General features: G+C 43.5%; 2 protein-coding genes across 4 annotated transcripts in view; one reads left to right on the top strand and one right to left on the bottom strand.

Moving 5' to 3' along the window:
- Positions 1–51: 51 nt before the first annotated feature.
- LOC131669077 (protein FAM13A) lies at positions 52–14658 on the top strand. Of its 3 annotated transcripts, none has more exons than XM_058943680.1 (12): positions 52–332; positions 2849–3438; positions 3509–4016; positions 4963–5215; positions 9420–9557; positions 9746–9799; positions 10057–10228; positions 10521–10751; positions 10832–11026; positions 11130–11777; positions 11859–12094; positions 12182–14658. In XM_058943680.1, exons 3-12 carry the CDS (start codon positions 3542–3544, stop codon positions 12393–12395), a joined length of 2616 nt encoding a protein of 871 aa, XP_058799663.1. In that variant the 5' UTR covers positions 52–332; positions 2849–3438; positions 3509–3541; the 3' UTR covers positions 12396–14658. The 3 variants fall into 3 exon arrangements, with proteins under 3 accessions (XP_058799663.1, XP_058799662.1, XP_058799664.1); XM_058943679.1 differs by lacking the exon at positions 52–332 and adding an exon at positions 1631–1704; XM_058943681.1 differs by lacking the exons at positions 52–332; positions 9746–9799 and adding an exon at positions 1631–1704 and having other exon boundaries at positions 12182–14657.
- LOC131669178 (uncharacterized) overlaps positions 14658–14973 on the bottom strand; it is a 3872-nt gene continuing 3556 nt past the window's right edge. The window contains 1 exon segment of the mRNA XM_058943887.1: positions 14658–14959. Coding sequence (XP_058799870.1) covers positions 14729–14959 — 231 coding nt within the window. The 3' untranslated portion in view covers positions 14658–14728.

Below are 14973 nucleotides of genomic sequence, written 5' to 3'. Positions count from 1 at the left end.
GATGGAGCGCGGAAATGGAAACGCACCAGAGTTGCATGTGTTCGATAGTTGCGCGCACACCACTGACGGCGAAACGTGCATTTACTCATGACGGAAAGATGGCTTCCTTCGATCCGGACGGTTTGGGTGCCGGTATTTGCATCAATCTCTAGCCAACGTCAATTTTCAAGTATCTACTAGAAAACTTGATCGCTCTGTGTGTATCATCTTGTAACTGATAGCGCAGCGTGATTAATAAGTTTTCGAAAGTCTTGGAGGCTTTCACCTTACTGCTGAAACGCAACCTCGTCTACTGCTGCTACGTGACAACTGCTAATTCAATCCCGAGAAAAGTGAGTACAAACGTGATGTAGTTGATGATTATACGATCGTCGATTTTGAGGTTATAAGAATAAAACGATACTAGAGCATTTCGAAAAAACACTCAAATCGAACTACTGCTCAACGGCTAGCGCAGCTGCGGAATGAATAGTTGTGTGAATATCTGGGAGGTCGTTGTCCGACGACGCGCGCGCGCTCGCGCTCATTCCCTGTACACGTCGACTCTGCGATGTTAAGGACCTGGATTGCGAGGTCACAAGAGGAAAGGATGAAATTTACCATTTGCGAACTTTTCTTTGTGTATCTTTAAGAGATTGACGTTAGTTGATTTTTCCGTGTTTTCCAAAATCAATTGAATATATTTTTTTTAAATGTTTACAATACGATATAATTTTTTAATTGCTAGAAGCTTCGAAGGATTATTCCGTCTTAATATTAAATTAGGTATGAAGCACATCGCATGAGTGGCTGACTGCACCTTTTCCAGAGAGATTCTCCGCTACGCTCGTGATATAGGTCAATTAAAGATTGGTATTCCCTAGTATTGGAAGCATTGGAGTAAGTCGAATAGACTCGTCGACTCTACTACTCTATGCGCCCTGTTTTACTTGCGAGTGTTCTCAAGTAAATAACGCAGTTCCAATGTGAATTGCACCAAATCATTTCGTTTAATAAAGCATACGCTAAGTAGTCCAGTAAATTTTTCGTTTATTTGTAATTGTTCGATGTCTCTTATGTTATAAAAGAATTTATTAATAGAAATAAGTTATCGTACGTTATTTTAAACATAACACCATCAATACAAGTCGAATTGGCAAGCTATTGATAAGATTCATAGTCGTTGATAAGAATAATGATAGCTACATTCGTTTAGTTATAGTTCATACTAGCACTGAATCTTTAATCGAAACTACAACTCCAATTAAAACTCTCATATGTTCATTCTCGTTCCGAAAGCATCGGATCAATGATCTTGCGTGCCGATAAGTGCGTTTCTACGGAGTTGAAAAACAATAAGTTTCTCTTAACTCGATGTCATCCCCATTGCTATAAAGTCCAGAAGTCGTTTACCATACCTCCAACGCGACTGCCAACTTCGGGCAAGAGAATGAGCGATCCTTGGATCACCAACGATCGAACTAAAGAGCGAAAAAAGCTCCCGGCGTACGCGCGTTGTAAACAAAAGCTCATAGCGGCTCGGACAAAGAGGTCGCGGTGGTGGTGCGGGCGGTTTATTGATTCGCCACGATACTAGCCACCTCGTGCGCGGCCACGCGCGAGGGTGCATGCGCAGCGGTGCTGTTGACGTCGTGACCTCCCGCGAGCTGGAAAAAAGCGCGCAGTTGAGAAAGAGCTGCTCTCATTGCTGCCTGCAGGCCGCGGGTGAGTCTCCTGCTTCTCGAATTTTCCATGCGCCCTTGCACCCACACATTTGTGAATCTGCGGACGGTACGGCTCTCGTCGAGGCGGAAAGATGAGAGAGTCGAGTTCGTTCGCACGACGCTGTTTACTGTCTCGTCTGGCTCTCGCAACAATTAGTGCGACTCGCGAGCTTGTGTTGCCCCTTTTTCGTGAACTCGCGCGCTTCTACTGCTACTCATCGACCACTGATTTGTCAAGCTATAGTGTTTGTCTCTTTTTATGACCCGTTTTCAAGGTTGCGTCATTGCTATTAGCGGCGTTAGTATGTTTTCGGAGTTGGATCTTCCGGGTTAAGAGAGATCAGAAAAAAAATTTAATCAGTGGTTAAGTGTCGCTCAATCAACCTTGACACATACTGCTTGTTTTCCTACCTCAATCATGGGTAATCTTCTCTTGTTTCTCTCGACTCTTGTCTTGACGGTTACGAACGTGAATGATGACACTCAAGTTATCGAATTATAATTTACGCCTTTTCGTAATTTTCGTCGCTTGGCAAACATTCATTGTTAGCATAAGCGGCAAGTGATGACAGTCAATATGTCAGTCTTGATTATTCAGTACTTACATATTTTCCAAAGTGCTGGCCTCAAATTGTTGAATTAGTGCTTTAAGATGTAGCTCCTGGAAATCCACGTCACTTAAAAATCAATTTTTGGAACATTCTGCATTTTTTTTTTGAATTATATAAAATTGTAACGCATCAAGCTCGACTTACGTAAAGTAGTTAACCGAATTAGATTTTTACTTTTTGTTAGATAATAGTCCTCTAGACAATCTCGACCTAATTTAGATAAGCCGTGTGCCCTAACAATGTCACCTTTTTATTTCTTACGCTTATTTAAGAGCGAATACTTTGTAAACCATCGAAACACTCATCGGTTGCAAATAATTTTTCATAGTGATTTAGAAAATATGTTAGAATTAGTTTTAAAATAGACACTTAAAATATATGTTACATACTTTTATCTATTTAGTCTGGTGTTTTTACCTTTGCGACTTAAGTCGCAGAATCTTTGTAAATAAACAAGAAAACCATCACGTTTCACAACCAAATCTGATAAAAATGCAAAAATAAATAAGCGATCAAAACTACGTGACTTTTCAGATCAGAGAAGCCCAGCCAGCGCGTCAGCAACCAGCAAAGCGCAACGATGCAATAAGAACGCAAAGCTTCGCCAGATCGCAGTGAGAGAGGAGTTCTGTCGCCGAGGCGCAGCGCGAATCGAGGCGTAAGGGCCCGTCGCGAGTGTAAGAGCGAGGAGGTGTTGGGTCGGGCTAGGCCCTCAATGCTTACACTACGGCTGGTGTCGACTCACTTCCTGAAGCAACCATAGGCTGTCTCGCCTGCAGCCATCGATCACGCAAGACTAAACATGTGCCGCGATCGGGACATGAACCCATCGTAGACCAACAAAAAACGCGCACCTACCTACACACGACGCACGTGCACGCGGATTCTCCGATATTTCTTTTTTTGCGTTTGTTTTTTGTACATACGTACACACACGCATACACTTACGAAACGAAACGCGTTGTCGCTGTTAAGTTTGAGAAGAAACGGATTCAATTTTTCTATCTTTACTGGCTTTGAGACTAGCTCGGCGTCAAGAACGCTCGAGTACACGGTGTCGACTTTATTCGGCAGTCGACCAGTCGCCACGGTTCAACCTGTGGAGAGTCGCGAAAGAGTGTATTGTGAGTATCGGCTCGATGGGCTCGCGAAAAATCGGCGCGTCTCTTACGAGTTCGTCTTTGGCTGTTTTAGTGCGGCAGTGGGTCGCGGTGCAGGCGGAGTGGGATGCGAGGTCCGGAGTCGTCACAACCAGCACAGCAGCAGCAGCAGCAGCAAGTTAACATCGAGACAAAGGATGAGTCGAGGCTGGCGAGAGTGAAGCGAGTGCTGTGGGGCCAGCGCAACGCCAGCAATGCTTCGACGAGCAACGACGGCAACAGCAATCGCGTGCTGGGCTTCGGCGTGGATCTCGAGGTGGCCGAGAGACACATCGAGACCGGGGTGCCCTACGTCGTCCATCGGCTCTGCCACTTCATCGAATCGCACGGCTTTCGCAATCCGACGCTCTTCCGACTCGCCGGTGGCAGCAGCAAGTTGGCCGACAAGCTGAGGCTGGCTTTCGAAAGGAGAGGTGATGCTGATTTGGAAGGAGCTGGCTGCCCTGCTACGGCCGCTCTCCTGCTCAGGCAGTACTTGAAGGAATTGCCCAGAGCCATTGTCGGGCCTACTTGCGTCTCCAAGCTGCTCCAACTCCACGCGCGTTAGTATTTTTTGGCGAGTCAGTTTTCGCGGGCCGTGCGCTGGTAGCGGCTTTCGGGGCTATTCATGTTAGGTGATGGTGTTTATCTTTGGACGGGCGCGTGGTTCGCGCGCGTGCTGTTTGCTTACGTATTTTGACATACGTTTTTTTTCCTTCTCATTTTATCTCGAATGTTTTGCCAATTGTATTATTTTTCATTCCAAGTTAAAATATAATGAATCAAGCTTTTTTGAACGTCATTTATCGTTCGCTAGTAGTAACTCTGTAAGCAACTGAATATGCGTAGTGAATAACAAATTATTGCGGGCTCGGAGTAATAAGTAGCTGCGTGTTCGTATATCCGTCGTAGTATATAATAAATGAGATGGAAACGACTTTCTTGTAGGAGAAAGCGTTACACTGAAAGCCAGCAACAAGGGTAGCAAAGGTTGGGTCCTCCGCATCTCTGGCGGAAGGAAAAGCGAAAGAGAGCGTGGTAGGGGGAGGCGAGTTGCAGCCAAAAATTGAGAGCAAATCTCTTTGCGTTCGGATTGCGATGATTCTCAGAACCTAACCCGCATTGCAGTGGGAATAGTTCTTTGTATTTCAATATATCGAATCGCGTTGGCAATCAATTGCGAGCCCAATTTTTTCCGGTTGCGCAAGAAATCGAACTTAGTTTCGGGCGCGTGCAATCGAGAAGAGAGCGAAATGTTGTTGTCATCGTGACTGTGATGTTCTTATTGATGTTCCAATTGAATGTACATTAATTATCACTCTATTTTTCCAAACCACCATTTTCTTGATTTACTGGCTTCAACCATATTCCATTCGCATCGTCATCAGATCGCACTACATACTAGGCTTAGAACATCTGCCCCTCTCGCAATCGTTATCGCAACTACAATCTCGAACGATAAAGTATGCAAGTGAACGAACTCATAATTGTTGTATCGCGTTATTATAGACGAGCGGATCAAGAATCGTGAGTGTTGGATCGTCAAGACTCGCGATCTGCTGGCAAACGAGTTAGGACCAAGACAGAGAAGATTGCTGGGCTACGTGGTGCACTTCCTCAGCAGATTCGAAGCGCAGCACGGATGCGCCGCTGGGGTGTGCGGCATTTTCGCGCCCATCCTCTTGCCCCACGTGCCACCCGCCACGGTGCTTCTTCGAGATTTGATGCTCGACGCTGCTCTCATTTTTCCCGATTATTCCAGGTGAGCTTTTGTCTGTAATTGGATGTGAGTGTTAGTCGATGAGTCGACGTATGTCATTGCCAGAAAACGTTAATTTCATTCGACCGTCAGAATCACTGTCAGACCAAACTCTTCTAAAAATACGCGCAGGGGGAAAAAAGTTGGTTACGAGCTTTCTTGGTGTGCGGTCTCTTTTTCCGTCGACTTTAAAATCTTCCCAGGCGAACATCAAAGTCAAAGAAACAATCGAAATTCCAATGATAACAGCCACTGTAAAATAATACGCATCCGCGTGCAAACCGCCGCTATAGGCGACCAATTTATTAATGCCGCGCGAAATATAATACCTGGCGAGTCAGTGGAACAACATTTGTATTGCGATTGTCAGCGGAAAACCGAGTCTTTCCTCACCGACACTCGATCTGTGCGAAGCAAAACAACAGTCGCTCGATCAGTTGCGATTTCTCTCTTCGTCAACCATCCCGCGGCAACGACACTGACCTGTCGCGCAACGTCGTCCGTGCGTATTTTTTGCCTACGATTGTCCGTTCGTTCGAGTGATAATGGAAAAGTCCAGTCGCGCGTATCAAGACTTTGCGTGTCGGGCAAGGCACTGAAATACGCGACGTAAGGACTCGCCACGCTCTCCGCTATATCGTTTCCCCGCGAAAAGCTGTAAGAAGATTATGTAGGGTCAGGACCGTTCGCCGCCTGACAATGCGCACCGCGCGAATTATGGAGCTTGCAGCGCGTATGACGGGCTTCCCTATCTATATACTGCGCGATGCAGTCGCGCATCGGATTACGTGATTTTCCAATAGACTTACTCTTGCATCTACTTTCGTTTCTTCGACGTTCTTATAAATTGCTTTCCAATCAAAATTGTTTTTTTTTTTTTCTATATTTGCGTGACGACTTTCAAGGTTTCCATGTGCATTCGAGCTCAAGTCGCAGTCACGCTCATTTTTCGTTAATGTAAATTCGTGCAACATTGGTATGGTAAATCGAAAACGTGACAACCAAGAGTTCTTCCGGTAAACCGACGAAAATCCAGTTTATAAGGCCAATGAGAGTCACGCAAACGTCTTTTTGCAGTAAGCGACGCGGAACGCACGACAAAAAAAAATAACGGCGGCCTTTACGTAAGATCGACTTTACGATGTCTAACCACTCGGCACACATTGAGAATCTATACGCATTACCGGAGCGCAAACGCCAAGCCTTGTTCGAAATGAAAAATCGACAGGTCGAGAGAGCTTCAACAAACTTGTCCCCGAGACAGACAGATTCGCCACGAGCAACTTCTTTGAAGGCGTCCGCAACCTTAACGCACGAGTTACATAAATCAGCCGGCCACCCTCGCGCTTTTTGGGAAAGCGATCAAACGCGCTCATCGAACCCCCCTCCCCCCGTGTCTCGACGTTGACCGACAGTTTTTGCCGGCATGTCGCGTGAGTCACACTTGAAAAATGAAACGCCCACTCCTCTCCCCCCCTTCTCTCTCTTTTGTTAAACTCTAATTATGGAAGTGTAATAGGCGCCTATTTATTTTTAACATCGCGCTGGCGGCTGACACGACGGACTGGATGTTCCGTAAATATTTTTCGCGAGCTATTCTCGGATCGACATCGATATTTTAAATACACGAGGTGCTCTTTCTGCCTTTAGGCGCAAAGTGCGTAAATGGCGAGCTACCTGCGCGCTCTTGCCGTCGGGACGTTCCCATTGCGTTGCCAGCACGTTTGTCGAGCGACGAACAAGCGCAGCGGGCTTTCCCGAAGCCGTACGGCCAAATCGCGACGACGATCTTGCGCAACGAGCTCACGCGCTCGACGGAATGCCCACTACGCGCGCGCACGATCTGCCGAGAGAGCCGAGAGAAAGAGCCGAGAGAGCCGTGAGAGAGAGACAGGGGGGGGGGGGAGAAGAGAGAGAGAGAGAGAGAGAGAGAGAGAGAGAGAGAGAGAGAGAGAAACTCGTTTGACCGGTTCTGCACTTTTTCTCGCCAAGAAAGGCAGATAGAGTCGCCTATATATAGGTATAGAGGAGTGAGAGAAAGAGAAGCACGTGGCGACCGGCGGAATTGTACCGGCACGCGCGCGACGCTTCGATCCTCTCTTTTCTCCCTTTGTTTACGACGCCCGGCCGGCCTCTATGGGGATTTTCCACGTTAAAAATATATGCGTTGCAGCGACGATTGCTGTCGTCTCCTCTCTTGTCGTGACCTTTTTTTTCCTTTCTTACGCGACCTCGTATAGCTGTCGAGCGATATAAGACGGAATATTTTTTGCAATTTTACACGCGAAATTGACCTCAAATGCGTGTTCAACGCAAACATTCACGGTTCAAATACTCGCAATTCCACGCGGCTTAGTTTCCCGACGACGATTTTCGTTTACTTTTTCTTTATCGCGGTAATAAAATTGTCGACAATAACGTCGCGTTAACGACATTCGCTCCATGAGTCGCCGGCCAAGCGAAGCAATTCGTTCGCTAAAAGCCGCAAAGCTCAAGACAATCGTCTAGTTTTTCGTTTTCGCGAAAGCTGGCTGTCATCCACGGTACACCGAGATTCGCGCTCGAAGCCGATGCAATTCCATGTTGCCGCCGTGCAAGCGAAACCGCGTACTAACTCGCCAGAAGGGAAATCCGAAGCGCGGCAAGTCCGGTCATGTGAAAATCGGACGATCTCGCGACCGCACCACTTTCCGAATTGAGTAACACGCGGCGCAATTACGCGATTGCAAGGCTTGCCGTTGTCAACAATGTCGCGATTTTGTAACCGATAAATCAAAACGACGATGAGTCGAGCAGCCTAATTAATCGACAAAGCCCTCGTGGGGAGTAAAGTGGAAGGGGGGCAATGAAGCCGAGACGAAAACAGCTCCGAAAACAAGCAAGCAGGATCGTGCGTGTCAACTCCGAGACAAGCGCGGGGACGAAGGCAGCGCGCGCGCGCCCTCGTTCGTAACGTCGCGGCAGCCGGCTTCCATATAGTCAGTTCTGCTTTGACTCTCGCCGCGCGCGCACGCCTCGACTCCGTGCTCTGTGCTTCCTTCCCACTCTCTTAAGAATTATAAATGTTCCATCGCATTATCGAAAGGATAGCGTGCAATCTAGCCGCGGACTGCTGGAAGCGAAAGCTTCTGCTTGTCATCACATGAGCAGCTTTTTCGACTATAAGTGCTGCCGGATGCGGTGAGTCACCCACTCAGGCTGTTCCTCGCTGATCCGACTTGTTGCGCGCGTTTGCATTGCCAGGCTGAATAGACTGCGACGTGACCGTGTTATTTTTTATTTGTGGCCGCGTCAAATGTTGAGTCGTTGCGTGCTTGGAAATTGCAAGCAGGCTGGCAAAGTAATGGGCAGCACGCGTTAACTTTGGAATTGGCTTGATGAATGTTTAATGAAGGTTGTGACGAGTTTAAAGCGATTTATCATCGGTCGCGCGAAATACTCGTAATGCAGTTGGCCCAACGGAAAATAACGTGGTTAATCCAGGATGAATGCTTTTGTAATGAATTTGTTGCTTGAAAATTTCGTGAAATGCGCATGATCGACTGCAACAAAAATTTAGAGCTCTTAGTATTTCTTCTAAAGAACTGCGGCGGTCGTTACGTTACTGAATCCTGCAAATCGATAGCGCATTACAAGCAGCTCACAGTATACCTTTCGATGATAAAAATTGTGCAATCATCGAATTTAAGCGCTCATTGGAAGACGATCAATTCGACGTAACGCGAAAATTGCTGCTAATCGGGTCCGTTCCGCTAAACTAGAGCACGCAACTTACCAAAAACTGCTCACGCCATGTATACTTGGCCCGAGCCCGTCATCGTCAATCGAGACAGTTTTGTTAAAACTTGCGCGCGTATCGTGGTACCGCGCACGTAACCGAGTCGATGTTATGCATCAAACGTTTCGGTTACGACGGTAGCTGGCGCGATGGACTTTGACACCTCGAAGCGCGCCGCTCAATACGTGGCCGCAGAAAACGCGCCGGATTCCTTATGCGCTCCGCCGGAGGCGAGGCTTTCTCGCGCTCTCGCCCGCTCGGAAAAATTACGAAAGAAGTCGTCGGCTGCTTTCGTTGCGCGAGTACTCGCGCTGATTCGCGCACGCGAATATAGATCTGCCTGTGGTCACATCCGCGCTCGATCTCGCTGGCAAAGCTTTTCCCCCGATCAGCAATTTCACGTTGCGCGACTTTTTTCTGCTTCCGCAGTGGCAAAGAGTCGATACACGGTGTGATACCAAGCTCCGACTGCAAGTTGTTCGACGAGGAAAACAAAGACGAGCTGGCACCGCCGAGTAAACGGAAGGATCGACGCGACTCCTGCGGTCAAGAGCGCAAATTGATAAGGTAAGGAAATAAGCTGACCAACAAATATGATGATGATAAAACGAAAACGCATTCCTGTATTTTTTTTCCACTGGCGTGCGCTAAAATCCGCACGTGTAACGTTATCGCCATCTACCCAGATTGTTAATAAATCAATATGTAAACGGGCTGAAATGTGTCAACAGAATGTGTTATGCGTTGTTTACCAGGTGCACAATCTCTTATCGGCCTGTGAGGCGAATGCGCGTGAGGATCTTTCGAAGGTACCCTTTTGCAGTAGAAACGAAAATCGAAGGGCTTTCTCCTTCGTTACGTTCCATTAGGGGGCTTTTGTAAAGCGTAGTGAACGAAATATAATTTTTTTTTCTATCTCGCTTTTTAGTATGTACTATACTTATATATGTATACAGCAGAATGGAATGCCGCAGCGAATTCTTTCTCTACTCGACACTTTTCCCGTAGTAATGTTCGAGAGATTTACCGCACGTTTTCTTTTCTTTTTCTTTTACCCTACGAACAGGAGTAACAGCGTGGAGAAGATTTGGGAAGGTGGTCAGGGAGATACTGGGGAGAATAACAACGAAAAGTCAGCGGACGCTATCAGGAGGGTCAGCAGCCACGAGGATTTCAACAGCGCTAAGCATTTGCATATTTTGTCCAAGTTGCAGAAAGACATCATGGGACACGGCCCGGTAAGACACTTAACGTGTCAGGAACGCGAGTACTCGGCTATTAACGTTTCATTAATAACGGTATAATATTAAATTCTTTGGATATGGGAAAAGACCATATCAATTTCATTTTCAATAATCAAATTCTGCAACCGAAAAGAAATAACTTGTAATTACGGCATATCCGAAAATGAAACGTCCAGTCGATAAAGCTTAGTCACGTTATCCCACTACCTCGAAAAAGGTCAAACCTTAATAATAAATGCATAACTGCTTATGCGCGTGCCTCACACATCGATCGAATGAATCGTAGCGCCACGGTGGTTTACCTCTGCACGAGAGGACTAATGCGTCACCGGTGTCGTCCAAAACCTCGCTGGTGCACTCGAGCGACGTGGTGTTGGCTGAGAAGTACAACCTCGACGCCGAGAGAATGAGAAGCAGCGAGAGATTCAGTCGAAGTATCAATCCGAGAGGTCGAAGGCAGCAGGGTAGAAGGAGAAAGCTTTCGCTTGGCTCGATTTTGCATCAAAGCTCCAGCAAGGTACGTACTTTTCTATTTGAAGACGAGGACGCATAAGTTCGGTGGAAACATGCGCGAGGTTGACTTTTTTTATCTCGCAGGAGAACGAGAGAGACGAGTCCGAGCCAATTTTCACTCTAACAGCCGACTCTAATAAGACCAACTCTCAAAGTCAGAGCTTTTTAGAGATGTTCACCACCGGACCAAGCAGATCTCCATCACCAGTCAGACCTACCGCGGATGATGCCAACAATCCAACATTGGCCAAGTTTAGCTTTCAGATACAGCAAGGAAATGTGCGTATATCTCTCCGTATATTTGAATTGATTTCATTGATTTCATTGTTTTTAATTCTGTTTTCCTTTTTTCTTTTTTCTTTTTTCTTTTTTTTACTTTCAGAATGATGAAATGGGTGGGCAGATGATTTCTCCGCGCAACTCATTGCTGATGCCACGTCGCTTTTACGGCGAGGATGAGCCTGAAGATCATGAAAATATCATCAGCATTCGAGAGTACGGCTTGAGAAATTTAATGAAACAAATAAATAACTTGAAAAAAAGGATCAAGAAGTACGAAGGTGAATTTGAAGATAACTTTGGCTATCGACCGAGTCACTCGGATAAGATGGGCAATCGTGACATCAAAAAAATCGTCTCCGAGTTGAGTAAAGTCAGGAAAGAGCATAAGATTTTGAAAGAAGGTTTCACAGGTAGCTTATTGAGTCCAAAGTTGAGCCGCGATGATATAATGAGTGCTAATAACAATAACAACGGAGAAGAGATGCTGAGAGCTTCAACTATGGCAGAGATGGTAAAAGAAGTTGACAGGAAACTTTCGGAGAAGAGGTTGAAGTATAAAAATCGACCGGAGAATTTAGAAGATCTGACGTTCGAACAATTGTTAGATGAAAAGACTGCTGTGCAGAAGGCATTATTGCAGATTGAGAGTACCTTTGGAAGACCAGTTTCCAAAGAGGATCGTTCTATCGTTCGACCTCTGTACGACAAGTACAGAACTCTAAAGAGGCTTTTGATGAAAGCTGGAGCTGTAAGTAAATCGTTTGATGATTTAATTCCAAAATAATGTTTACATATCTTTCTTTTTTATTTATATACTTTTTGTCTCCAGAACAATGATAGTATAGGTGAGCTTGCTACAATCTTAGAACACGAAGCCATGGATTTTTCATCGGCATCAGGAAATCCTGTAGATTGCGAGCGAAGAGCTAGCGAGCCAGATATGTCACACCGAGGCATTGCCGATTGTATTGACTCGATGGATCAGGTGCCAACCGACAGCGACAGTCAGCATAGTAGCAGTGAAAGCAGCCGCGGAGTCGTAGAAAGTCTTCATTCTCTTTCAAAGTAAGTCTAGTACACTCTTCGAATCTATGGCGTCCCTTTTTATAGACTTTAGAAATGAGTAATTAAAACTTTCCATCTTCTTTACAGAGACGAGTTAATAGAGCAACAACGAATAACTAGGGAAGAGAAAAAACGTTTGCGTAGGTCACTGAAGGAGTTGGAAATGCAATTTGAAGCACGAGCGGGTCGACGAATGCAGCGAAAAGATCGCGGATCGCAGGTGAATGTAATCTACGATTCGTACAAGCAAACAAAAGCCAAGCTTCGATTGATCAGCGCTTTGCTTGCTAAGAGCCCTTGACAGAGTATCTAAGCTCTTTTTAATATGGATTGTTTTTCTTTTCAAGAACCTTCACTTCTTTGTAGACTGTTTAACATAATGTAACATCGTCGTCATTAATTATTATGATTTTTTATCTTTTGTGCTAGCAATTTCCGAATGTCATAACTTCTTTTTTGCACCGACATCCAAGCGACTCTAGAAGAGTTTAATAGTAGAGAGATATATTATAATATATAAAAATTACCAACTATTATAATTGTGTAACACCCATGTTGTTCAAAAAAAAAAAAAAAGAATTAGCCTCAGAATTGTACTTTTACTACTGATATATTAACGGAGTTATATAATGTTGTATCTTATGGTGAATCAAAAAATGCAAAGGCTCGACGTTTTTAAATTTTGAATTTTTTAACATTGCATGTCTATCGTATTTAAAAAAAAAACTTTTGGACGGATGTTTTTTATTTTTGTCACTATTATTTTCGTATTTTGTGAAACATTTAATTTACAAACTGTATTTTGTATGAATCTTTACATACTATCGTTTATCGTATTGATTTTTAAAATAAATACTACAGTATTTATAAAAATACTTGCGCATCTGATATAATAAAAATTAAAGCCAAAAACAATAATATCACGCGTTGAAAAAGATATCTAAAAATGGTATCGGCTGTTGCAAAATTTTTAAAAACTTTGATGAACAGCAACACCATTTTATGTGTACGATGATTTGACGTTCTACAACACATCATTTTATATCGAGTCATATGATGAATTTTGCTTATATATATAAGCTACCGTCTATGAGCCGTTGCAAATAATAATACAAAAATAGAACTTGTCAGTTAATATGTTCGTCTGTGTGATTGCGCCGAGTGAGTTTCGATGTTTTGTACAGAGCTTACACCAACATGCTTAAAATGGATAATTTGTTTTCAAGTATATTTTCTCCGAATCAATCAATCTCCAACACTTTTTAACGTAAAAAAAGGATAATTTTTTTAAGAACGACAGATATAACATTTTTCAAATTTTTGCACGCCGAATATGTTTAGCAATAACGGTTCATTATAAAAAAACGCTTCTCCGTGCGATTTAACTTTTATCATATATCATATATCATATATATAAATATATTAAAATGCTAAAAATTGCATTATAAAATGATTTTTCGTAGACCAAAGCATTTTTTATTCTGTGATAATAAAAAAAGAGAATTATACTGAATTTAAAAACAAAAGAGCAAAAAAAGGAGAGAAAGAATGTTTGTCTATGAATGGCTGATAATTTATCCAAGAACAAAAAGATATAGCTTTAAACCAATAGGAATAAAAGTAGGAATTGCATTCCTCGCAGAGATATTTAGTTCTTATATTTTCGTTAATTAGTTGTTTTTACTCATTTTAAAGTTTTATTGTTATATGTTTTTGTACAAAAGATAAGAAAAAAATAGAAATGGAATGCTTGAGTACTCAAAAACGTAAAAAAGATAAAAGAAAAATCATTTCTTGACGGAAAACAGAAATAAATATCCTAGTTTTTAAGATTACATATTTTATATCAATAAACAAGAAAAAAAAGACGAAATTCCGCTTTAGATGTTTTTATAGGTATTATGCCAATATAAAGCAGAGATAATCGTAAAACAAAGAAATAAAAGAAAAAAGGGAAAGACAAACGTGTTTTTTCTTTCTTTTTTTTACCCGAGAGATAAAGCAGCAGAGCATTTGATACAATATTATAAAAACGAAAGATCATAAACACAACCACGGTATCGTTACAACGACATATCTAGGCATTATGTGTACCTAATACACAACAAAAATAGACTTTCTCGCATCAAATGGTGTCTTTTTTCGACTGGCAGGCATGTAATTATCAATGTGCCACAATGTATCGGAGAAAAAAATTTTAGTCAGTGTGAAGCTTCATTTTTGAAATATATGTAGCCGGCAAACAGCAATGTACTCGCGTTTAAAAAGAAAAACAAGTAAGCATGTTTGAGTCGACTTATATTATATATACATAGTAGAAGATAATATCTTGACGTTTTATTGGCTCTTTTACTAGCCACGATGATGTACATTCATAATTTACGTGTACATGTATAAGAGTGAAATGTATTTGCAAAAAAGAAAAAAAAAACAGAAGAAAAAACAAGAGCCATTATTAAAGCGGAAAACATAGAGTTGCATCCATTATCCTATAGTAGCCACGTCAAAAAAGTAAAATATGTGAATATATATAAAAAGTGAAAAATAAAGTTATCAAAGAGACGAACAAGTAAAATGAATTGTTTTTCATTTGCAAACAATTTACCACACGAACGACGCGAGCAGAAAGGACGTTCAAGCGAGCGCAAGTTGTCTTTGGAAAGCTTGCATCTGTCGCAGAAGACCAACGAGCTTCAGCGCATTCGGCATCTCGCGTCGACTTGGCTTCGCGTTGAGATAGGGTCCAGGAGCCGTTCTCGCGCGAACGTTGACGGGCGTCGATTGAAACGACGGATCCGGCGTCGCTATGCAAACGAAGCTGTTGCGCTCGTGCAGTAGCTTCATCTGTTTCTTCAGCGAAATCACCTGCGAGGTACGAG

The sequence above is a fragment of the Phymastichus coffea genome, unplaced genomic scaffold (genome assembly GCF_024137745.1).
Source record: "Phymastichus coffea isolate CEN01 unplaced genomic scaffold, Cenicafe_Pcof_1.1 PCOF00087, whole genome shotgun sequence".
NCBI classification, from domain to species: domain Eukaryota; kingdom Metazoa; phylum Arthropoda; class Insecta; order Hymenoptera; family Eulophidae; genus Phymastichus; species Phymastichus coffea.
Note: the sequence above shows the minus strand (reverse complement) of the source record. Positions and strands in the feature narration are given on the sequence as shown.

Coding starts and splice junctions, on each gene's coding strand:
- LOC131669077 (XM_058943680.1), top strand. CDS start 3,542: ATGCGAGGTCCGGAGTCGTCACAACCAGCACAGCAGCAGCAGCAGCAG. Junction 10,752..10,831: donor TGCATCAAAGCTCCAGCAAG/GTACGTACTTTT, acceptor TTTATCTCGCAG/GAGAACGAGAGAGACGAGTC. Junction 12,095..12,181: donor AGTCTTCATTCTCTTTCAAA/GTAAGTCTAGTA, acceptor TCTTCTTTACAG/AGACGAGTTAATAGAGCAAC.